Raw genomic sequence first — 26,225 nt, 5'->3', positions numbered from 1 at the left:
TCATCAGACTAAGTGTTCTTCATATAGATATGAAAACTTCATGAACTATTTCAAATGTCAGTTCGTTTCGACATACTGTGTGGACAGAGACAGAGAGAAATTAAATTTTTCAATCCCCATGAATGATGGCTTCGCTAATGCTCAGCCAATAAATCTAGCAAACAAACCTTAATAATCTGTGAGACTTAAAATATTTGTAACCCCTTACTGTAATTTTAAACCATTTCATTTTCCAGATACTAAATAAGGGAAAATCAGTATTACGATCATCTGGAGCTAATGTATCAATTCTCCTTATCAGTTGAGGAACAGTCAGTGCAAGCACTACTAATATGTTGTGACCAACAAACAAGATTAGTGATGTTGCCTGTTCATACAAACAAGTTTATATGATTGGGCAGAATAAAGGGTGAAGTACAACAAACTCAGTACAAATTTCAACCTTATCAGTGGCCTTATCTCTCTCCTATACATTTAATGATTCCCGTATTACCATTGTTGTAAGGAGGAACAGCACTTTTAGCAAACTTTAAAACCAAGTAAGTATTTTAATTATAGATTATAGTTTTAAATGCACTTAATTGTGCACAGTGTTTAACTGCTATCAGTTTGAACCCTACATGACAACTTTTCTCTTCCTGACCTGTGATCTGGAGCTTAAAGTGATATCTTTAGACGAAATTTTCCTTCTTGTGACAGCATCAGAAGGTATATTTAAACTTAAATCACAATCAGAATAACACTCATAGTGAAATGCAAAAACGTATAAAATACTTAACAAAATTATAAAGTAATAGCAATCACGTGTTATAAACCACATGCTGTTACCAATCGTGTTGCATTTCCTTACAGTATTATAACAGGAATATCATATATAAGTACAGTTTTTTAAATGATATCTCAAGGATTCTATAAGTTATAAACATTGAAACGCAAAAAGTACTTAATCCACCAGGACTCGAACCTGGATCCCTCACTTGCCGGGTGAATGTGCTACCATTACACCACAGAGCGCTCACTTTTTACGATTAAATTATTTTTTATTTGGCCGTATCTGTCACATATACGTTTAAATAACCGAACTAACAATTGAATTGTAAAAAGTAAGCGCTCTGTGGTGTAATGGTAGCACATTCACCCGGTAAGTGAGAGATCCGGGTTAGAGTCCCAGCAGAGCAAATACTTTTTGTGATTCAATGTTTATTGAAATTAAATTAGGCTAATGCCATTGATAAAAATTTAATTAATGTGTATATATATATAATTTTTCAACAAACATTGAATCACAGAAAGTACTTGCTCCACCGGGACTCGAACCCGGGTCTCTCACTTGCCGGGTGAATGTGCTACCATTACACCACAGAGCCCTAACTTTTTACGCTTCAGTTATATTGTACTTGGCTGTATCTGTCACATATACCTTTAAATAACTAAACTAACATATGATATATGATATATATATATATATATATATATATATATATATATATATATATATATATATATATATCATATATCCTATGTTAGTTTAGTGGCATTTTGCATAGAACATCGTCTTATATCTATTTGTAGATGCTCATAAGTATAGTAATTATCTCCGACCTTAAGACTGGCCCACTAGCTTTTAAAATTAAATGCCTAACACTTTGAAAGTAGTTCCAGATATATATATATATATATATATATATATATATATATATATATATATATTCCCACAAAAATGTTTAAAATGATTAGTTTCATGGTACTACATATTAAACAAATTACTAGAAGTAATACTTAAAAAAAATTGATTGATTGATTGAGTCCTATGTATTTTTTATCTTTGCTGATTTTTTCCAAACACAGACCAAAATACCGTACAATTGTGGGTTTTGTATTATAATTCCATAACAATATCTACTTGACCAGAATTTCAGCTGATTTTAGTAAGTGACCTTGGTGCAAACATAGCGTCTAAATATGGTTGTAGTTCTTACAACTGAAACTGAAGACAAGTAGTTTTCAAACCACTATATCGTCAAATCAGTTCAGGAACAATAACTAGAAAGAGTTAGAATATTGTTAATGTGCACATTTCCCCAACATTTTACTTAAGAAACTGAATTTCAGTAAAGTAACTACTGATATCAACCAATTCAACTCCTACAGTATGTGTAACATCAATAAATGATTTTCTTAATAAAACATGGTTTTTTTTATATTAGTATTCAAAATAAAGAATTTTGATTTAATAGTTTTTATGGTGAAATATCTTCAATTCCAAGCAAGTACAATTGTATATTTAAAAAATTATAATTGTTTAATACTATAGCATATTGGCAGTATGAATAGAAATTATTCCTCGTGCATTACTCTTCAATAACAAAATATTGAATTTAGATTTGACCCCCAACCTTAAATCGAGGATACACCACTGAACTGTTATATCAGTTTTGACATTTTTGTTTGATTATCCTTTGTTCTCTTAACACACAGATTTTTCAAGTCATTTTGATTTCATTTGTGTGTAAAAGATGACCTCTACAATGTTGACGTACAAGTTTTTACAGCTTGCTCTTGACTTGCTCAAAGGGTACAAACGTTCATTCTTAAATAACCATGATAAACTCTATAGATAACATCAAACAGTTTTGTGTTATCTTAATATAATTACACTTCTTCACACATTTTTGGCAGAGTAGGTAAGTTTTTTTTTACTATCAATCCATTTATAAAGTGATTTAAAGTAATGATTTTAATCAGTATTATATTTAAATAATGAATCATTTAAAACTTCACTTAAAAATATAATGCAGCTTTTTAGAAACATAATTTTATAAATGTCTTTGAGTGTTCTTGATTGGTTTGATGTTTTTGCTGCTCACAAGTTATTTCTTCGATACATTAATTGTTTTAACCTTATTTTGAATCTGAATAATTTAAAATAATTAACGCTCACTGAATCATTACTGGTAAAATGTATGCTTAGTGTGTTTCCTGGCTCACTTTTTCTCCTTGTGCAATATATCCACTTTGAGAATTTTATCATGTAATTTTTTTAACTAAGTATCTTTGATGCTTAATAGTTCTTTAGGGAATTGAGTTTCAAAATGATAAATTGCACTTTAAAAAGAATTTTGGTTCAGAAGAGTAGTGCCAGTGCATTCAGAGGATATATTAAATACTCTTAGTGGGAGGGGGTAAGGGGGGAGGTAAAATATTTCTAAAGTTGGAATCATCAATATTTACTATAATAATCTAGTAAACTTCTTGCAGCAACAGGAATTGGTCAACATGTTTGGGAAAAAATTGCCATAAAATTATTTCAAGGAGTATTGGTTTACTATCGTAAATAATTAATATTAGTGGAAGTCTCTATACAAAAAGTAAAAACAGAACTTTTTAAACGAGGAAGAAGTTGGAACATTTTTATGATTACTAATTATGTACTGTGTACAGCATTATTATATTGATTTTCTTATGTTCTTATATCAGGATGTTTTTTATTCATAGCATTTTCTTAAAATTTGATAAATTATAACACTTAACTGTTATACATTTTTTCTCAAACATGAAGTCGTTTAACACAGGACCTTTCTCACACTCCAACTACAAATCTTAATTATTTATTTATTTGCCATTCGAGGAGGAAATTGGCCTCTGTGGCACAGTCCTTGTTGTGTCTTTGATAGCTAAGTTTTATATTTTGCGACTATTGGCATCTGTTTCTTAAATTAAAAATAAAAAGCTGATGCACTGATAAAAAATTGTAATTTAATATTGGAAAAGTGGATCTGTTTTACTCATGTAAATAACTGAAGGGACAGCATTACCTCATTTTGTGACGTTTCGGGTCAAAGATTTACTCACACAACCGTTTTTGTATATATATATAAGTTTATATATATATATAGTATATATATATATATATATATATATATATATATATATATATATATATATAACACATTGTGATATTGTCAGACAGCACTGTAAGAAAGCTTTTATGTACTGTAATTCAATTTTGACTCAATTAGTTATTTCAAATGTAAAATATACAAAGCATTTCAAAATTGTATAAGTTTTGTTATGTAGCAAATTACAGTTTATCTTATAAAATTTAAAAATAATATCATCACAATATTATAACTAAATTAAAATCACATAATATTAAACAGTAAGAAAATAAGCTGTGAATTGGAGTCTATACCTCAACATTCACTTGGAATCAACCCTTCCCAATATAGCTACTTTGTGTGCAGAAAATAAGCATGCAACATTAATAAATGAAATGTTGCAGTACAAGTTTATGCAAAATACGCTGTTTCTTATTAAACCACTTCAAACATGTTGCAGGAGTATTTGTACAGCAAATACAGTAGGATCTTTACCCAAATAGAATTATTTACTGTCTTGGTTGGCCCTTGATCAGCTGCCAAAATCTTATAACAGTTTTTCTCTAAAAATAAAATCTCCACAGATTAGACGTATGCAATGCTATGAGACATTGGGCATTTTTCATGTGCCGGTATATAGTACGTCAAATACAGTCAAAAGTACTGGTATAATATATATATTAACATGGATCATCATAAAACAATTTTGACATTGTTTTAGTTTTAAATGTGTTATCTTATCTTAAAACCATAAGTTTTCCTGTCATTGTAAATGGTGTCAATGAATATTCAATGTATTGAATCTATGTATTTAATCTATGACAGAAACTCCTTGTAACATACTCAATCTGCTTTTTTTCCAGTTGAGTTTAGGCCAGGATCAATCTCACAGATAACATGGAAGCCTCTCTCAGTGACTTCTCTGTGCTCTCAGTGCTCGTCACAGCTGCTCTCGTGTGTCTCACTGTCTATTTCTGGAAATTCACACAATGGCACTACTGGAAACAACGAGGTGTGCCATATCTGAAACCAGTGTTGCCAATTTTCGGCAATATGTATGATCTTTTGAAGCTGAGGAGTCTACCAGACATCTCCAACAGGATCTATAAAGAAACAAAAGGTCTTCCCTACGTCGGCATTTACGCTTGTCACACACCCGTATTGTTTGTGAGAGATTTGGACCTCATCACAAAAATATTAGTCAATGACTTCAACCATTTTGAAGATCGAGGGTTTAATTTCAATGTGAATGACATCCTCGGAAGGAACCTGATCCACCAGAAGGGTTCCGATTGGAGGTTTTCTCGCAGTAAGCTGGTATCCTGCTTCGGTGTCAACAAGGTCAAGGCCATGTTCCCCACTATGAAGAGTAAAAGTGAGGTGCTGGAGGAGATACTGAAGCAGGAGGACACTTCCTGTATCGACATCTGGGAGGCCTCCTTGAGGTACACAACTGACGTTATAACTTCGTGTACTATCGGTGTTGATGCCAACTCTCTGCAGAAACAAGACGAACAATTCAGGCTAGCTGGGTCTCACATGCTGGGATCACACTTCATCTACCATGTCTTCATGGGCTGCTTCTTCCCCAGGCTTCACAGGATTCTTGGAATAGCTGTTGCTAAAGACAGAGTGAAAAGGTTTTTCCAAACAGTGATCCATCAGGTTATCAACTATCGTAAAGACAACAAATCCAACAACAAAGATATCATCCAGACTCTCATCCAGCTGAAAGAAGAATCATCATTGGATCAATCTAACAAAATTCCAGGTTAGCAAGTATTACTTTTTGCACTTATTCTATTGGCTATGAGGAGGGTACAGAAACTTATGTACAGATGCACACTAAAAACATATAAAGAACATGTATATGATACAGTAGTGTACTGCAACTAATGCATTACTTTCCTCAACTTTCATTCCTTTCAGCTGTTAGTTAATTTTTTTAAGTTGTATTCCAAACACATCTGTTAGTTGTAATAAAGTTGTCTTACTCAACATTGTCTGAATAGGAATTATCAAAAGATACAAATTAAATATCAAATGGACCTTCGAAAATTCCAGCATGTTATTTGATTAGAGCAGCTTCGAACTTTAAGTGGGGTAAAGTTCTGAAGTTGGATAGTACAGTCTTTTCTAAGTATAGTCTATGAAGTTACATGAATGAGAGCTGGTTTTTTAACTCTTTAGATCATGGTTGGAGTATAAGAAATGTAGATCACGGTTGTGGTTATTAACATATTACAGATCGGACTGAGATTGTTAAGCGTGAATTTAAAGTAGTATAGTATACATTAAATAATATAAGGGCATTACTGTTTCAGAAATTGATGACAACTTCATTGTTGCACAATCATTTATATTTTTCTTGGCTGGATTTGAGAGCCCAGGAAACGTCCTTGCATGTGCGTTGTACGAGATAGCTAAGCAACCACACATCCAGGACACTCTATGTCAGGAGATACACAGTGTCCTTGACAGATATGGTGGAGAGGTGACCTTTGATGCTCTACAGGATATGAAATTCCTCCGTCAAGTTGTTTCCGGTGAGGATTGACCAATATTTATAGTAAATCAAGCTAAGTTATATTTTGAAACATAACTACCATTTTTATGTCTCCAGAATGGCGTCCTAGAACAACTAAACATTTACAAGTTTGTGATGCAGCAACTATTGAGTGATTTGACAAACTGACATAATCAGCTGGACTTCCTAGTTTAGTAAATTAGCTGAATGACATAATATCGTAAATAGTATAATATTTAACACAAAAAGATCAGAGACTTTTAATCTTTTAAAAATCAAAATTTGATGTGCTGAGAACTTGTGGCACAGAGCATATACGAGATCCAACTATTCAAATATAATACATTTTTAAGTAATATATTATTGTCACATTGATGTTTAACTGTTGCTCCCTTAGTTTCTCTGAAATTAGGTTATTGATTACTGAATCAATAACCTTTACTTAAACCACTCCCTTTACCCCCACCTGTAGAACCACACACCCGGACATTTTGTTTTCTTTACAACTGTCCAAAGAAAATAATCTTAAGGTTTTCATACTTAATGTAAACTTGTGTTCTAGTTCCTTCTAGCATCCTAAGCAGTTTGTCCCAAAAAGATTTTACCTCTAGTTGTTTTGAAGAAACTAAGTCACAGGGTCGTCTAGAGCTGTGGTTACAGCATATAAAACTCTTTCACAAAGTGCTTTTTTCTATTCAGGTTTTAGATAAGTTGCTAAAATATCAGCTGTAGCAGCTTCAAACATGCTGAATTATGATGATGAAACTAAAATATGTGTTTATCGCAGCTTAAAGAACAATAAACAATAAACTTGTAAAATTACGTTTTCTTCAAAATACCCCATATTTTGAGTATGACTAATACATTTTCATTAATATTTTTTGTAGTATCAATCTAAGTTCTTTTCTGTAGAAAAAAAGCACTAAAAATTTATTATATTTATAATATTTCAAAAACATTTTTGGACACATTTGGGATAAAGTTTGAAATATCCCCAATAAAATTAAAACACAGGATATTTTGTCATGTTTTGCAGCATTAGTCATTTTTGTAACATGACCGACACAGGTGAAAGGTCAACAAGTTTTATTGTAATAGAATGATGTAGTGTTTAATATAACATAGTTTTAAGAGTTATTTTTAAACTTTAGGTTAATTAGGTATTCCTTGTTTCACTGAATGATGGCAAATGTCCGGAAAAATCCTGTTTCCTTCACAATCATTCCATCGTAAAAAATAACCTTCAAACAAGAAATAATTAGGTATGTTTTAGTTATATTTTTAAAACTGAGTTTTAGAAATAAATCATTTGTAACTTTGTTGATATGAAGTTATGATATTCAAACATTTTTGACAACAATGTATAACTTATGATTCCATTAATAAAACTGTAACTGAATTACATACGAGTATATTAAAATTGTTTAAAGCTTATGTAGGTACTCCAGTGATTCCAATATGACACAATTAATTTTTCTTTTCTTTATTCTGCTAAATGGTATTGTTATTAAGATACAAAGAGGCAGATTGTAGTGATTCCTTTTGGAATTTCATTAACATGCAAAACAAGATATCAAACTAAAATTGTATAGTAAATTAAATTTCGAATACAGTGATAAGGCTATTTATTATTATTAAGAAATGACAGTACCTTAGCCAATCATTGATAGATTCAGACAAATTTGATAGTATTGTTTAGTAATCACACTGCAAATATTTTAGTAATTTATTTTGTATTAGTTAAAACCATTAATTCCATAAAATTTGGTACTGTAAGTGTTGAAAATGTAATAATTTTTAAACTTGAAATAATGGTCAAATGTTGTTCTTTTCCACATTGAATGATAGTCATAATAAGTGTAGACTACCAAATTTTAGTGCTCTTAAACGATTTTAAAAATATAATTTATTTTTCTATTAAGTGTTTGAAAGTTTTCATAGAAAAATCATAACATAACTATGGTAGGAAGGGTTGATTCCATGTGAATGTTGACTTTAGTTCCAGTTCACCTTCCTTTTACTGCAACATCCGGAATCTGACACTTGAATCTGGATTCATGGTCTGAAGACATCCATAAAAATGTCATTGATGAATAGGCTCAAGACGAAAACAATGAAACAGTTTATTTGAGCTTCTCGTCACTGACTTTATTTTGGATCTCTTCATACGAAAATGACTCCAGACTCCAGGAGACTAGTCTGTAACAGTTAGATTCAAGATCCTGCACTAAAAGGAAGGTGAACTGAAGCTAAAATCAAGATTCACAGCATAATTTGTTTTCATCATAACCACAGATTTTGTTGCTTGAGACTAGTGAATAACATTGGATTCAAAAACTTACTTTTCTTTAATCACAGAGGCCCTGAGAAAATACACACCACTCACACTGATCTTCCGGAGATGTACCAAGGACTACACGATACCAGACACCTCAACAGTGATAGAGAAGGGAACCTTAGTACTCATCCCACTGAGAAGTATCCATGAGGATCCCGACTACTATCCAGATCCGGAGGTTTTTGATCCAGAACGGTTTTCTGATGAGAACTCAGCATCAAGGCACGCTGCTACCTACATGCCTTTCGGAGTGGGTCCTAGATTTTGTCCAGGTAATTATTTAAAAGTAATTGTTTAACCATTATATTTTAGTTAATCGTTAAATGTTGATTAAAAGGTATATAGAGAATCTCATAAGTTAAGATGTATACAGCACCCACTTTATACATCCTGTAGACCTACCAACAAAGATCTACTAACCAAGAAATATCACACAGACTATAAATTGCCTCTATACAAGATGAGGACTGAAAAAAACAACATGCAGTGATGCATAATTCTTTAAAAATTCATTAGAAGAAAATGTAGTACCATTCACAATCTATGGTATACAAGAAGGAACTGACTGACTGGTTATTGAGACAATCTTTCGTATTGTATATCTATATATATAAAAATGAATGTTTGTGTGTTTGTCCTTTATGGAATCGCAAAATATTAGACAGACCATTATGAAAATTTGTATGTATACGTATTTTTCCACAGAGAAGGTTTATAAGCTATGTCCATTGATGTAACTCACCACCAAGCGGCGCTGCAAAAGATAAAAGGTTTCAAAGCGCCTGCACACTATAAACTGCAATTACGAGACAGTTACGTATATTACATAACCAAACACTATTTGAAGGCGCTAAGTTATTATGTATATTTGTCTTTAAGATACATTTCTGATTGAACTTAAAGTTTGAGTATTAGCCCACTTTATAATAAAGTACATGTACGTGCACAATGGCTATAAACATAAACATATTTTCTTGATCGTGGCAACAAGGCAAACTCTACATTGGCGTTGTAAATATAATTCAATTAAACCAGAAGTTCATATACACAGGCAAAGCTTACGAAAAGCGTGCAAAGCCACGGGAAACAGCTAGTTATACATAAATCTAATGTATTCTTTTTGTTTCCACAGCAGTGTTGTACTCTCACATCAAGATCCGGACAGCGATGGTGAACTTGCTGCGGCAATTTGAGGTCTGTGTCACCAAGGAGACGCCTGCCTGTCTCCAGCCAAGTCCCCTTGCCTTCCTCATGGCCCCAAAGAACGGAATTCCTTTAGCCTTCAAGAAACGCTAATCTTGATAATTTTGTCACTTACGGTATACTGTACATATACTGTATGAACATTTAAAAAAGAGAGAATTGGTTCACTATTTAGAACGAAGGTTCCTAAGCTCCAATTAAATGTCCATTAATTTGAGCCCTTACATGTTATCTAGAAACTCCTTGCATTTCAAATTTATAACATTTTACCATTGAAAAATACCTTTGCTATTTTATTTTATTCAACAGAAAATCTATGTCATATTGAATTATTCGTAGGTAAATTTAAATGAGTCAGCAGTTGTATTTGCATCTATATTTTAACATTTTCTGTAGTATATTTGCTATTTTCTTAGTTTTTATCTCTTTTTAATTCGATTTACATGTTCTCAAAAGTACTGGGAGACTGTTGAATTACGTTTATTCTTTTTTTATATTATTTTAACTATTCTATTATTTATTTATTATTTTATTCTAACTTAAAACATCATTGATTTCAGTAAAAAGAGTGCTTTAACTACATCCAAACAATTTATTTTATTGAATTGCATCCAAATATCACAAGCTCATATTAGAAACTATTGCATTACATAAATGTACGATGAAAATTTATAAAATTATTTTCTTGCATTGTGTTTTATACTGGCTGATGGATGAATGACAGAAATATGACAACGATAGTTCCTTAAAAATGATTAATGTACAAATTGACATTTATATTATTATTTGGAGGCCTTATCTATTTTGAGAGTTTCTTGTATAATAAATTGTAGCTAGAGTACACTTCTTTCAAGAAGTGAAGATATACTGTTTTAGACACTGTCACTCGGCAGGAAAACTTTTAACATTATCTTAACATGTGAGTGGTTGCGATACATACTCGGTGAGTCACAAGAATACATGTGGGATATTGCGAATCTTTATGGGCGGAGAACTATGATATGGAGTATGTGAACTGTTAAAATATGTAACTAAACAAAATTACATAATATGAATGTATTTTTACTACTGGTTTTATAGTTCTGACTTATTAATAATAATAAAAACATTGAAATTATTATATTATGTTATGTTGTTCATGAAAAATAATGTTAAAATACTAATTATCTTACGTACCAAGTTAACACATTAAAATTATTTGAAGTTTTCGTTGTATGCCTACTACAGGTTAGGTGTAATCCCTCCCTACCTACAGTTGTTATTGCGGTGAAGAAATATTAATGTTTAATGGAACTGCAAATGGTTCCTCTTCTACTGATTCATCACCTTTATCACAATATTCATCATCAACATCGCTAAAGTCATCTTCACCCCTCGTCTAGATGATAGCTTGATCTATTGTCTTCAACTATACCGTCACTGTGTCGGTGATCATCTTTTTGAGATGTTTCACAAAGTTTTTCAAAACATGGCGGGATACCTTCAATGACTAGTTCCAGTAATTGTTTAAGTGACATGTCTCCTGCAATATTTCTTGTTCTTACAACAGTTTTTCATTTGAGACAATGCATATTCAATGGGATTTGTGTCACAAGTAAGGTGGTATGTGTCATCTTGTCAGTCTGTCTGCTGTAAATATCTTTTCTCTAGACTTCAGCAAGTCAGGTCAGGTTGACATCAGGTCAACTTTTTTCGACTTGAGATCCATGACTTTCAGAATCAGAATCAGAATCAGAATATCTTTATTGTCATTTGTCAATATTACAATTGCTATAGACAACGTCAATATAACTAATATAATAAATAAAAATGTTATAAGGCTACTCAGTTTATTTGAATGTCATTAACTGATATAATATATTGAACTAATTCGTACAGTGTATTTGTCAATTTAAAAAATGTAACTGTAGTATTAGTAAATACATAACAAAATAAATAGTTGAAACAATGAATTAAATTACAACTAATCAACAACTCCATTCCAGGCCTAAGGAAGGTAACAATTCATAGCAAAAAATTCTTCAAGGGAATAGAATGCCTTACTTATAAGCCAGTTCGACAGTTTAGCTGCAAATGGTTGTAGTTCTAAGCTTCTAAACGTTTGAGGTAATTTGTTAAAACATTTAATTTGTAAATATTTATGGCTAACTAATGTTTTCCTAAGTCTAGAGGAAGGTGCAACAATATCCCGAGCTCCCCTAGTGTCATAATCATGAATTTCATCAAAGCAGATAAAGTCTTCAAAATTCTCCTTTACATATATTACATTTTGAAATATGAAAATGCCAGGAACAGTCATTATATTGTAGTCAATAAAGCATTGTTTACAATCATCTTGATAACCCAAATTGGCTAAAATTCTTACTGCCTTTCTTTGCCACGCAAAAACTTGACTGGCACCCCTACTGTTACCCCAGAGCATTGAGGCATAAAGTAAGTGTGAGTGAAAGTCACTGAAATAAGAAGAGAGCAACATATTTCTACCAACACAGTTTTGTAATTTACGTAACAGAAAACAAGCCTTAGATAGTTTAGAAATTACTGAGTTAGTTTGAGCTTCCCATGATAGTTTTTGATCTAATGTTACTCCAAGTAATTTCACTGGCTTAATACTAATACAGCTCTCTGCTATGTGCAACTTTTTTAATGTGAAACAAATTGTTTCAGTTTTATCCCCATTGACTTTAAGATGGTTGACATCAAACCACGAGTTTGCAATTTCCATCACTCGGTCACTTTGTGCTTCCACTTCTTGGAAAACTTTGCCAGTAACTAAAAAAGAAGTGTCATCTGCATATAGAATAGTCTTACATGGAATATTGGTTGGCAGATCATTTATATACATAATAAACAAGAGTGGGCCCAAAACTGACCCCTGTGGAACCCCAGCAAGGACCTCCTGAAATGAGGATTCTGAACCGGCCACTGAGACTTTGTGTAATCTGCCACAAAGATAAGTTTTAAGGAAGTGCAACGGTTTATCATCAATACCATAGTATTTCAGTTTACTCAGTAGAGTTTCATGTGATATACTATCAAAGGCCTTACTGAGATCCACAAGAGTCATATTAACATATTCACAGTTCTCAAAGCTATTTATGACATTAGTTACAACTTCATTTAGAGCTTTAGTTGTAGATCGACTTTGCCATGTTCACAAAGAAAATTTGGCATTGCCACTTTCAAAGACTTAGCAGGAGGGTTTGCCATTCTGTCTTGTGTGGTAGGGTGTATTGCCCACGACCAACACAGAATTTGAACATAGATTAGCAAAACTTTGTTAGTGACTTTTTAAAATTATCACTATTCTTCTGGCTATGATAATCCTTTTGAGTTGTACCAACGTTGTAAATCAACCCTGGTCCTTCCAAAAAATCATCTTCTGATCCTAAATGAATAACAATTAACCTGTTTGAAGAACTGGTGTTGATTTGAACTAAGTTTTTTCCAACATTTACCAAGAGTTAAATTCGTTTCAATTTAGGTTTCATTTAGGAAAATAGATTTTCCTGTTTTCACTGTGGAATTTTTTACTGTTCGTAAGTAGTTCCATCTCCAGTTTAGTACATGTGGCCAGCTTGATATACACCTCTTTCATTGGAAGCCCATATCTTTCAATGTTTTGTGTAGGATTCATCCACTCATTTTAAATTTATTTTTCTTCTAACACAGGCTGAAGTTAAAAACTTCATTTGTAGGCACAGTTTATTTATTGAAATAAAAATCCTTTACATTGTTTAAAATCACGGACCGTTCAAAATTATCCAAAATTGCATTACATTCTGAAAGTCTTTTTCTAATTTCACTTGGAGTGGACATTTTCATTTCTTGGTTTTTTTGGATTCCTAGAAATGTTACAATAAGCAGCTGACATTTCTGTTGCTTTCGCTACTGGAAGTGAAAAAGCCTTATCTTATGCTTCTTTGTCATAATAATAAATACATGTCTAATAAGTTGTTATTCATAAATGTGAATCATTTTATCTCATTTGTCACTACTTATGTAATGGTATAGGTGAAACTTATAACGAGATCGTGTTGTAACAAAATCGTTTACTTACATAACTATGTGCATACACTAAACACAAAACCACGTGTGCACAGAAAAAGTAATTAAAAGTTGCGATAATCAGTAAGCGACACAATAAACTTGAAAAGTAGACCAGTTAAATTTAAGCGATTAGTCAATTTAATGCTGATCAGCTTGTGTTGTCACCGCACGACACAGCTCATACTAGTCAAAAAAGGTTACATTGGTGTGTGTTTAGGAAAACATGACCTGTCCAGACTTGTTCACAATGTTCAGTGGACGGTGCAAGTTAAGGCATGTGAATAAGTATACAAACACCTTCAAAATCAAGATACTAAAATCTAAATACACCTGGTGTGCAAACCAAAGGCGTGTCTATTCTTGTGACTCACTGTCTGTAGACCAAGTTGTAATAACCAATTGTTTTATAATTTGTTCTGTAGTGTTAAGAACTTGACATTGTGTTCTACATGTTTTTAGTTTATATTTGACAATGCATCTGTACTATGTAATGTTGTACTTGTGCAATACAGTACATAAAATGTGTTTATACAGAATGAGAATGATAAATTCTATAGTGTGTATTGGTGTTTTTACAATTAGTTTGAAGATTTTTATCAGCATTTTTATATTCTGCATGTGTTTTAGTATTTGATACTGTGTTATAATTGTCCATATATGGTTTTCTTTTTTAAAACTTAAACTTCTCAATAATAGAACTATGGTATACATAATTGTAAAAATGTATAGTTATGGTTTCCAATAAAACATGTTACTTAGTACTCTGTGCTTCTTTAAAATTTCCATTTCTCAATAATTTACTGAAATATCTGATAAGGAATTGGGAAGTCTACAGGCACTACAAATATGTATTCAAAAGATTGATTACTTGAATTCCAAATTGTTAAGTATTATTGCGTAAATAACTTGTTTTTTTTTTATTGACTAATATGAAAAGGCTACTTTTATTGAATAATAATTATGTATATATTTTTTGGGCAATTCATACTCTATATTTGCCTTTATTTTACTAAACTGTATATACTGCATTAATTCTATATCTCTTGCTGCGGCCTAGTGCCTACAATACCCTGGATTAAAATATTCACGTACAGTGACAGACCAATGAACCATTGTTTCACGAATCAGCTGTTTACTGTACACTCACCAACCAATCACAACGGTTGACTTATCAATTGCCCACCTTGCAAGCGACGGCACGCTTGCTCAGTACACACTCTCAGTCCCGCCTGGCCATACTTACTCAACGTGACTTTATGCCCCATGTGTTACTCTCTCATTTAAATATTAGTTTATCTCTATCTGTTGTACATTTACAATAACATTAAAGTCAGTGCTCTGGATTGGCAATCTTTACCAGAACGTCTCTGCTCCCAGACACCCGCGTCTACCGTGCTCTACAGGACTGGCCACAGTGTTATGAACTATTCGTTTGCGGTCGTATTGTGCGTGAGTGAATCCGTGAAGGACATCTTCCGTCTTCACGCCTGCCTATAAGACAGCAGCCTATTTCCACACTTCCTGATCACAACCTGGCCCTCAACAACAGCAGACTACGGTTACCCCTCATGAAAACAAAGGTAACTGTTTATTTTCTGCATTTTATTTGAATATGCACTGTTCATAAACTCATTATGTGTAACCTGGTGAACTCTTGTTAAAATCATTGTATTCGGCGTCTTTACTGCCTAGTGTGAAGTGGTCCTTCTTATTCGAGCCTCTAAAATCTTATTTCACGGTTCTCATAACCAAAATTCACTCTTTTCACAAACGAAACTTTACTTCATCTTTATACCAAAGAGAAATTTGTCCAACTTCTGAGTGAAAAATGATTATAGTACCATTACTTATCATATAATATGTTCTTGTTTTTGAGGTAAAATAGCAGATTTTGCACATGGGCTACTGATGTAGGTTAAAAATTACAACAATGTAAATTTGAAACGCCCTCAAAAGCAAAGCTATTTGTATCAAAATCAAGTAATTTCTCCCAGGTATTCATTGTTGCTTCTAAGATGTAATTTTTGTTAAAATAATTATTGATTAGTCAACGAACTGTGATTTTCTTCTTCCTAAACCTTTATTGTAAAATTAAATTACTTGTTTCATAAATGAACTTAAATTATACATGAGTAAAATAAACATAGTATGTCTCGTAATATTTATTTGAACTCCTTTTTTGAAACAGATAAAAAAATGTGTTTTTTTTTATAAGATCGACACGTTGTTACCATTTGTGTGCACATAAGGTGTCAAAGACTTGAAAGTTAATATACTTATCTCACAAAATCTCACCTTAGACAGCATAAGTTTATTCAAACCTACATATTTAATTTACTGTATGTAAATTATTATTAAAACTTACAGACTGAGCATTATTCTAGAGGAGCTGAATTTTTTTTTATGTCTGTCCCCATGATATCTTGAGAACTGAGCTATAAACTGAACTTGAAATGTTTAATGATGCTTCATTTATTTATACAGTATACTTACAGTTACCCGAGGCTTCGCACACAATTTCGGAGGTATTTGCAACTGTGTGAGCAATTCTGGTTTGAGCGAATTATATTTCCAATTAATGTTGACTTTGCCTTCTTCCCACAATCAAGAAAATAAGTTAAAAAGTGTATATTTATGGTCATTGTAACTTACTTCGATGTTAGTATTTTTTGTTCCATTGCTAATTTTGCCTCTTTTCTGATCAAGAAAATACTGAAATAATGAACAATGAAAATTACTTCATGATGGTCATTACTGCTCATACTTATAAATTGAATTATGAACAATGTTAAATTTTTAGTAGGTTGAGATGTATGGGAACCACTAATACATGCTACATGTACATCTACTTTATTAATTATTATATAAGCTTTAAATTCAACCAGAAATCTATTTAAAGACAAATATACATCATAACTTAGATCCTTCAAATAGTGTTTGGCTATTTAATAATACGTAAGTTTCTCGTAATTGCAGTTTATAATGTGCATGCGCTTTAAAAACTTTGATATTTTGCAGTGCCACCTGGTGGTGTGTTATATCAATGGACATATCATACCTTCTCTGTGGAAAATTATACAAATATATATTGGTCCTATTGGTAACCATAATGGCAATAAAAAACCGCATATAAAATAAATTTGTAAACTGAACAAAAATTCTACATGAAATTATAAAATGTGAAGAAGTAATATATGTAGCCTAAAGAAATGAGATACACTTAAAATTTCACAAATTTAAAATCCAGTTTACATTATATTTTTGCCCTTGACTTTGTTATGATTTTATCTACTTAATTATGTCCAAAATTGAGCTTTATTTTCCTCATTCAAACGAATTGTCATTTCTTACAAAACAATTCCTTGTGATACAAGCAATGATAACCTTAGCAGGGTTTTTGTTTTTTGCAAAAAGGCACCTCCCTTGTGTATGGGATGAGTAACCAGTTACTTGTTAAATCGCATCAGATTCTACTCCTGACTTGTCACATTTCAACAAGGATGCAGTAGTTCTCTTCAACAAATGTAGATAGTTCAGATATGATGTGCAAGTGTTTTAGTGTACTGTGAGTAACCCATTACTCGTGACACATACAAGTTATGTTACACACCCGTATAAATTTTGTGGCGTGACGACAAAACAGTGTAGATTTTGAATCTGAGTTATTTTAAGAGCCGGCTGTGTTCTTTGCCATCTTTAATTTAGCCCCATAAGAACAATTGGGAGTGCCGATGGCCGAGTGGTCTAAGACGTTGGACTTTGGGTCTGAGTTAGAGATGGCGCAGGTTCGAATCCTGTCTGTGACCGTTGCACTTTTTATCAGTACCATCGACCTTGTACTGTATCGACTCTCCCCCTTATTCTGTTTGATAAGATCCTCCCACAGGCCAGTGGCCCATGAGGACGGGCAGAATAAGGCATAAAGGAGATCAGCTTCTCCTTTAAAAAAATTTTTAATTTTGACATTTTTACATCCTTATTTTTGGTCATAGGATTATGGATGAAGCTTCATTCAAACTATATAATTACTAAGTATCACACAGGCTTTTTTAATATTTATATTGGTTATTTAGACAAAATTTCAAACAGTTTACGTTGTTCGAATATTGAAAAAAAAAAACACTATACAAGAAAAACTAAATAAATTAGAATGTGTAACATTATCTTTAAAATGAAACATCTACCATTCTACAATTAAGAAAAAGCTCTAAAAATATTTAACATTGGAAGGTAAAAGGCAAAATCATTTTATTACAAGTCACTACTTTTTTGGCACTGGTGAATTTGGCAGGTACAATGTTGCTATACCTTTCTTTACAGCAGATTTTAATTTTTTAAGTATTTTTTGTAAAGGAAACAGGATTTTTCCTACGTAGGTGGTTAGTAGACGAGTGAAGACGTATTGTGACCTGTATTCCGTAGTTTAGTTTTAATGATTAGTGTTTTGTATAGTTTTGTGTTAAGTGCATGTCTTTAGTGTTAGTGAAGTAGACAAACAACATGTAGGTTGTGATTCCTGACTTAGGCGTGCCACAACGCTTTAGTAAGATTTGTTTATTTTAACCTAGTTTGTAATTATGTAGCCATTTGGTTAGTTCTTTACCTGAAGAAGAGATCAGATTGCAGATCTCGAAACGTAGTGTTACTGTTTCTTGTTTCACTGAACGATGGCAAATGTCCGGAAAAATCCTGTTTCCTTCACAATCCTTCCATCGTCAAAAATAACCTTCAAACAAAGTATTTTTTGTAAAACATACATTTTGCTAAAAGTAATTTAAATGGTTCTGAACACATATCAACAGAGTTTTACATGTCCGAATTCAGATTTCACCTACACAATCTATCAAGATAATCAAGAATGTATATTCTTTCCTTGACTTTTGATTAGCTATAAATATCTGTAGTGATTCTATTATTGGTGCTTATAAACCTAATAATATTATAAATGCGAAAGTACCTTTGTTTCTTTTGCTTTTACGCATAAACTATTCAACCGCTTGAGCTTAAATTTTATATGGAACTGTTAAGATCCTAGGTATGAATATAGGCCTATTCTTATTTCAAAAATTCCTTCGGTCTATAACCCACTGGTCTTTAAATTAGTGACATTTCCATCTTGGTCTCTAGTTGTAAAATATTAATTTAAAAAGTCTGTTAAATGTAATCAACAATTCTGAATAAACGTTGTTTCATGACAGCACAACCATATGCTTAATTAATTTAATCACTACTTTCTATTTGTTTACATTTATAATATGAAAACATACAGTGAGCTTGACTGTAACAACACTTCAACCTTTTCTGCAACTGCTGTTGTGGACAGAGTAAGAAAGTATCCAGATAAGGAAATTAAAATTTTTAGCAAAAATATACTTTAACTGTACATTTTTAGCAAATATTACGTATTAGGTATAAAAAATTTACTTTTGCTATAAATTTAAAGACTGTTATAAAAGTTGATCTTAGTTGTCTATTGACAGTAGGCTTCTAAGATCTGTTTGTATAATATATATATTTTTTTCTTGATTGGGAAAATAGGTAAAATCAACTATGGAACAAAAAATACTAATACTTGAGTAAATTACAATGGCATTGAAAATACACTTTTTGACAGGTTTTCTTGATCACAACACAACAACTAGGGAAACTTAACTTTAGTGACAAAAATATAATTCAACTAGATGTTCTCATACACATGCAAAGGCACAGGTAATTGCTGGGTGATTATACCTACCTCCATTCTGATTAAGTGCATCTATTGTGGTTAAACAATTTTAATTATTAACTATTAGTGAAAATGTAGTTTTACCAAATACATTTAAAGACTGTCATAAATATATATATATATACTGCAATTCTTAAAAAAGTGTTACAGGATATGGACAAAAAATGCAAAAATAAAACTGTACAAATAATTTTTTTATTTACAAACGTTCTGACATCCGACTAGCAACATTCCTCAGTTGTCCATACACTTTTGAAGGAGGGCTTCCAAGGATAAGATTACATATCGCTTTCATGGCGACCTGAATGTTCTGGTAAGAGCCTAAAATATGGATTTTTGAATCGGCCAGAACTATTCTTGTCTTGGTTATGTTCTCTATCGTAAACTTTGTCCTTCCACCTTTACCGGCTAACCTGCCAATGGCACGGGACAGATGATCCCCTCGCAGCGTCTTCACGTCCTTGATCTCAAACGACTCGACGAACAAGTTGTCCAGTCTGAGCAGAGCAAGAGCATCCTCCACTTCAAAACCATAAACGAACGCCTTAACAAAGTCTGCAGCCTTTTGAAGATTCCCAACATCATCGGTGTCTGGACAATTCCGTATCTCGACGTTTCTCGTCCTGAGGTTAAAGCGGATCTGCAGCTTGAGATGTTCCACGACGGGAGAGAATATCTTCATCCAGTTCTCTTTGAGGGGTGTGTAACGGTGGGCAGGGACTGGTACCTTACGTACGTCTACACTACTCGGCTGCTGCCTGCTCCGCTTGGCAGCTGTCATTGACTTCTTGGCTGTGCCCTCAATGCCATTGACAGTCTCTACCTCCATCTCCTCATCTGCAGCAGACCGCTTGCTGGCTTTCTTGACACTATCATCTTCAGTCATTCTTGAAACCTGTAGGATCACCAGAAATTAGAGTTGAAAATAGGTAAGAGTGTAATCAAAAAGCTGTAATAAAAGTTATATAGCAGACTAACTGTTTTGAAATACACAGATATTTAATACAATGAATTGTTTAATTAAGATATAAGGGATTCTTTTTAGCTTCTATCTTTATTAAGTTACCTAAGTAAAATTTTATCTTCTCAAAAAGTTTCTCTTTTTTTCGCTTCATTTTCATATGTCACATGTGCTACTTTGCTATATTAAAACGTTTAATATAGCAAACATGTAAGTTTGATGTGAGTGGAGTAGGTGATGTTGAATGGTGGGTGAAATTTTAACATATAAAATTCTTCACTTATTTATATAGCTTTCAGTTTTTTATAAATAATGTTGCAAGATTTAAAAAAACCCTTGACACAGACCTCTGCTACCCTACGACATTTACGGAAATCTTTATTTGGTTTTCTATAAGCATTATTCAAATCACACATATTTTCTTAAGTTAAATGATTTCAGTAAAATTTGTTAAAGAAATAATAGCCCTTACTGAACAAGAACAAACTTAATTTCTTTGTTTCTTACTGTTTCTCTTATCCTTATGGGCAAACAAAGGTCAGCATTGCAGTCAGTCAACATCCTGTCACCATGGAAAATGGTGTTGCTGTTAAGTACAACGGTTTGCTCTCAGGTAGGGTGCTCAGCCTAAAAGTAGGACAGATTGTAGAACAAGCGAGACAGTCTTAAGGTATCAGTCTGGTAAGTTTTTTGGCACTAGATCAATATATCTTTTACCCTGAAGTTTCAGAGGTTATGCGTTTGACAGGATACATGTTACGAACCCTGGCCATAAGACACACTCCGGTGGTGTCTTTAGCACCATCCCAAACTTCGAGCAAAAAACTAGAAACATTCCTTAAGACACTGTATAAAAATCAAGTTCATAGATCACATGAGCGCCTCAACCCCTGTTCTGGCTGAACAAAATAAAAAATGGGACGGTACATGGATCTGAATATTGCTGGCTGCATTTCAATTTATCTTTCCGTCTTAAATTGATCGTCTGCATTTTCCTTTACCCTCATATCAGAACATGTTCAAGTTATTACAAATTAAACACAGAATAGGTTAAAATCGCTCAATTCAAATAGAAGATAAAACAAGAATATTTAATGTATTCAGCCTAATATTATTTTTAAAATTTATCTGTCTTATTATTTTGTAAAAATTATTTTAAATACGATTAAAACTGTCATTTTATAATAGCTTACCTATACTAATAGTAACAAAATTGAACTTAATCCGTTAATTGCTCAGAACTACTTGCTACACAACACAAATTGCAGTATATAAGTAAATAACAGATTAACTTTAATTCTGCGAACAATACTAACTCGTATCCATTAACAATTCACTTGGTCTAAATCAGCTGATACCAATAAATCAACTTTGTAAACGGAAGATTACATTATCAGTCTACTTAGCATATAAGAAAAACAGTAAATGCTTACTTTAGCCACTTCACATTATGGTTGGAAAAATGTTTAAACAGTGAATTAAAATCAACAGAAAACAATCAAGTTTCGAATCCAAAAAAAGACCTAGTAAAAGAAACTAGTAGCTGAAAAGAATGACAGTTATGGCTATCAGGTGCGAGCTGTGGTGCTACCCTTTGCTGATCACGACAAATGAAAATCATCCTGAGAGATGAACCATATACTAGTCATTCGGAAAGTAAGGTCCAATTTCTTATAAAAAATAAATTAATGAGTGTTGATATTGTATGTTTAGCCTTGACTCTAACTGGTGACGCTATTCCATTGACTGCGTTTCATTTCTGGGGTTATGTGAAAAACCTATTTCTCATCACCTGTGACAATGTTCTCTAAAAAACTGTATCACACGCCTTCTTTATATCGAGCAAAAAAATCAAGAGTACAACCCAGTCTTCTAATTTGTGCTCCTGAGACCAGATAACTGATCATATTTCGCAGTCAGCAGATTGATCAATTGTTTTGAACTAGACGCAGTATAGTAAGTGGCCACCAGTATAATCGAATCATCAATATTCATGGTTATCTAAACTACTGAAACCATAATGTGGAACCGAATTATAGGATATATGTATTTCAAATTACAGTATGGTTCAGCTCTTTTTATAGTGAAGAAAAGTAATAATTAAATGATGAATACAAAATTATGTGGGTTACTTGGGTTTACAGAATGTAACATTCAAAACAGTATAACATTTAGTTATCTTTTACTATTTTGAGCGATATACGTGCATGACATCTTGTGATACAATAACACAAGTACATTGCAACTGTACTTACAGTCATTACTCAAATGCAATAAAAATTATTTTACTTTTTTTAAATCAATTTCGAACAATATTGAATAACAGTACATTAAAAAGAGCTAATAGTAATTAATTTTAAATAACTATTATTGGAATGTTTTTATATTTCATAGTTTAGGAATTTAATTGATAAATGTGTACCGTGATTCAGTTGTGGTGGTGGCTCTGCTTACTATACTGCTTCTTAAATTCTCTCAGTAAACAGCATTCTACAATGATTTCACTGCAAATGGCGTCACTTCCTGTGCAAGGCATGGTGAGAGTCAGCACGCATGCGATGTAATACTGTAAAACTTACTTGCCAGTGACCCTCGTATAAGAAAAATATAAAATTTCAAGACTGACCACTAGACCTAATACTTGAGAGCTAACAATATAAAACTCTCCTAATCGATGAGCAACGCCATACATCAATTTCTGTCCACATATTAATCTACTTTTAAATGCATTCACAAGTCACCAACACCACAAAAGAGACATATCAGTGTCAGCCTTGATAGAAATTAACCACACAACAAAATCAATATCAAGACTCCTGAAGAAATGACGCAAAGGCAAACAAGACCAAGGTAACTGAGAAAAACTAAGAGTAAAATAACTAAAGTAACAGAGTAAACCTCACCACACAGGTAGGAGGAACTGGGGCCAAAATGACGAAAAACAGAAAAAAAAGTACCAAAAATCTCTTAAATTACCGACAAACATAGTGGGTAGATCTATTTTCTACCCACTCAAATGCCTGCTATCTTCTCCTATTACACCTACTCTTCTTTAATTTGTTACTCTCACCCACCCAGGAACCTCGATTCCCAGATTTCTTAAATTAATGGACTAATTGAGATACGCTATTAACACAGTTAAAACAATTTGATAATCTTTGGGTTGCAGTATAGTAAGCAGCCATCACCACAATTGAATCAGTACCAAATTATCGTTTAGAAATACCTAACTTATCAAATACAAAAACATTATAATTATAGTTACTTAAAATTACTTATTCCCAGCCACTTTTAATATATTTAATAAAAACAATATTGTTCAATAAAATTAATTCAAAATAAAATCATTTAAATTATGTTATTTTATTTTTTGAGTAACGATCACAAGTACAATGTGTGTACATGTAGTTCATTCGTAGTTTACCCTTCTAAATAATAAAAAGCAGGAGTAGGGTTCGATAAGCGGACCCGGTTTTTTATATCGAAGAATGTAATCATCGATACCTAATATTCGCATCTCAAATCCTACACTATCAATTGATATAAAAGTATCTATAGTCCTCAATAACAATCATATGTTTTAAATTAAAATATGAATTTAATATTTACAGTGATCAAACAAATTATTATAACCAAAATTAGGAAAACTACCATATTTGCTTCTGTCACAGTTACAGTTGTTTCTTTCCCACAAATTTCACATAATGGGTTTCTCGGTACCAGTCCAAATGTTGAAGACACGAAAAACATGTCTTATTATCTTTCAAAGCAATGTTGTGTAGTTTTCTAAAATTGACTGCCATTTTTAATAATCAAATGTTACTCATATAAAATTGAAATATTACACTACAAGTATTATTTGAAAGTGTTTACAGCTGTTTATATATTATTTAAGTTAATTGTTCAAAATAATTAATCAGTATCGATTGATTATATCGATGGTTATGATTAAGTAAATATCGTTTGCCAATTTCGATATAAAAAACCGGGTCCGCTTATCGTACCCTAGGCCTACCCAAAAGCACCTGTATATTACAGCTTTATTTGTTAAATTATATAAATGGGGTAGGGTCCAATAAGCGGACCCGGTTTTTTATATCAAAATTGGCAAACGATATTACTTAATCATAACCATGGATATAATCAATCGATACTGATTAATAATTTTTAACAATTAACTTAAATAATCTATATGAACAGCTGTAAACACTTTCAAATAATACAATTAAGGTAATATTTTAAATTTCACATAAGTAACATCGTGTATTAAAAATGGCTGTCAATCTTAGGAAGCTTCACGAAATTGCTTTAAAAGACGATAAAACATGTTTTTTATGGCTTCAGAATGTTGGGTTAGTACCTAAGAATCCATTATGTGATATTTGTGGAAAGGTAACAAATGTAACTGTCAGAGGAGCTAACATGGTCGTCTTCAGATACAAAAAAGAAGATAATGGTAAAGGTTATTTGTTATACATCATTAAATTCACATTTTAATTTAAAACATATGATTGTTATTACTTTTATATCGATTGATAGTCTATCATTCGATATGCGAATATTAGGTATCGATGATTATATTCTTCGATATAAAAAACCGGGTCTGCTTATTGGACCCTACCTATAAATACACATAGCTTTAAAGATAGCATCTAGTATTTATTCATCATTGAATTAATACTTTTGAGGTAAAAAATAGCTGAACTATAGTGTAATTTCAAATACCTAAAACGTAACTTGGTTCAAAAATTTTGTTTCTGGTAGTTTAGTCATAAATATCGATAATTCATTTGAGGTAAAAGCCGCTTATTATACTGCAGCCAAATTTTGTGCATATTATATACTGTAAATAAAAGTTTACTAGCCTATTTTAAGAATTGTTCAAATTGGTTAATTTTGAGTAAGATAAAGTTGCTGAAGTAAACACTATCTGATGAAAAAAAACAATGTCTGTATATATAACAGATTGATGAAATTGATGTTTCAAATGATGCTTGAATGACACTATGCAAAGACTTTTCTCATTATAACAAATTAAACAATGGCAGCATGTTAAACCAAAATTTAAATGTCTGCCATGATTACAGTTCAACAATAGCCTACGTTAGGTAGATTTTGGTTATTTGTTTTAGAAAAAGTGAGTCTAAAAACTGTCTTAAGCCTAGGCTATGTTAAATTTTAACAAGATTCAACATTTCTGTAATTCTTTACCAAGTACACGCTTAGTTACATACATGATTATATTAAAAAAACTAATAGCGATTCCTACTTGGCATTAAGATTAGATCCAGACTTTGCCTATAAATAACATCTGGTTAAATATCAATAACTGAAAATTTATATGAGCTTGACAAATTAGCATTAATAACAAAAAAAATAATACTTACTTTATTCTAATAAACTCTCCTTGGAATAGTTTTGTGCGATGTTTACTCGTAGGACAAAAACAAACGTGACTGAAAGGAATTTTAGGTTAATTTAGAAGAAGTAACATGGATGGTAAGCAGTTCAGTATAGCCACCACCATGTAGTTGTATGTTGAA

General features: G+C 32.1%; 2 protein-coding genes across 5 annotated transcripts; one reads left to right on the top strand and one right to left on the bottom strand.

The window, feature by feature from the left end:
- Positions 1-402: 402 nt before the first annotated feature.
- On the top strand, positions 403-10,528 carry LOC124363083 (cytochrome P450 6k1-like). 3 transcript variants are annotated; one of them, XM_046818183.1, is made up of 6 exons: positions 403-539; positions 4,742-5,529; positions 5,620-5,649; positions 6,203-6,424; positions 8,764-9,015; positions 9,876-10,528. In XM_046818183.1, the coding sequence occupies exons 2-6, from the start codon at positions 4,776-4,778 to the stop codon at positions 10,037-10,039; spliced, it is 1,422 nt and encodes a 473-aa protein (XP_046674139.1). In that variant the 5' UTR covers positions 403-539; positions 4,742-4,775; the 3' UTR covers positions 10,040-10,528. The 3 variants fall into 3 exon arrangements, with proteins under 3 accessions (XP_046674139.1, XP_046674136.1, XP_046674137.1); XM_046818180.1 differs by having other exon boundaries at positions 4,742-5,649; XM_046818181.1 differs by lacking the exon at positions 403-539 and adding an exon at positions 2,566-2,684 and having other exon boundaries at positions 4,742-5,649.
- Positions 10,529-19,894: 9,366 nt separating this feature from the next.
- LOC124363082 (RNA-binding protein pno1) lies at positions 19,895-26,225 on the bottom strand. Of its 2 annotated transcripts, XM_046818178.1 has the most exons (3): positions 26,070-26,194; positions 21,190-21,309; positions 19,895-20,616 (listed from the first exon to the last, which is right to left on the bottom strand). In XM_046818178.1, the coding sequence occupies exons 2-3, from the start codon at positions 21,241-21,243 to the stop codon at positions 19,921-19,923; spliced, it is 750 nt and encodes a 249-aa protein (XP_046674134.1). In that variant the 5' UTR covers positions 21,244-21,309; positions 26,070-26,194; the 3' UTR covers positions 19,895-19,920. The 2 variants fall into 2 exon arrangements, with proteins under 2 accessions (XP_046674134.1, XP_046674135.1); XM_046818179.1 differs by lacking the exon at positions 21,190-21,309 and having other exon boundaries at positions 26,070-26,225.

Source organism: Homalodisca vitripennis, chromosome 5 (assembly GCF_021130785.1).
Source record: "Homalodisca vitripennis isolate AUS2020 chromosome 5, UT_GWSS_2.1, whole genome shotgun sequence".
Classification (NCBI taxonomy): Eukaryota; Metazoa; Arthropoda; class Insecta; order Hemiptera; family Cicadellidae; genus Homalodisca; species Homalodisca vitripennis.
Note: the sequence above shows the minus strand (reverse complement) of the source record. Positions and strands in the feature narration are given on the sequence as shown.

Excerpts from the sequence above, each read along its gene's own strand:
- LOC124363083 (XM_046818180.1), top strand. The coding sequence starts at position 4,776 with ATGGAAGCCTCTCTCAGTGACTTCTCTGTGCTCTCAGTGCTCGTCACA. Across the intron at positions 5,650-6,202 it reads TCAATCTAACAAAATTCCAG|AAATTGATGACAACTTCATT; the intron begins GTTAGCAAGTAT and ends TTACTGTTTCAG. Across the intron at positions 9,016-9,875 it reads GGGTCCTAGATTTTGTCCAG|CAGTGTTGTACTCTCACATC; the intron begins GTAATTATTTAA and ends TTGTTTCCACAG.
- LOC124363082 (XM_046818178.1), bottom strand. The coding sequence starts at position 21,243 with ATGTTGACTGACTGCAATGCTGACCTTTGTTTGCCCATAAGGATAAGA. Across the intron at positions 20,617-21,189 it reads CCATAAGGATAAGAGAAACA|GTTTCAAGAATGACTGAAGA; the intron begins GTAAGAAACAAA and ends GTGATCCTACAG.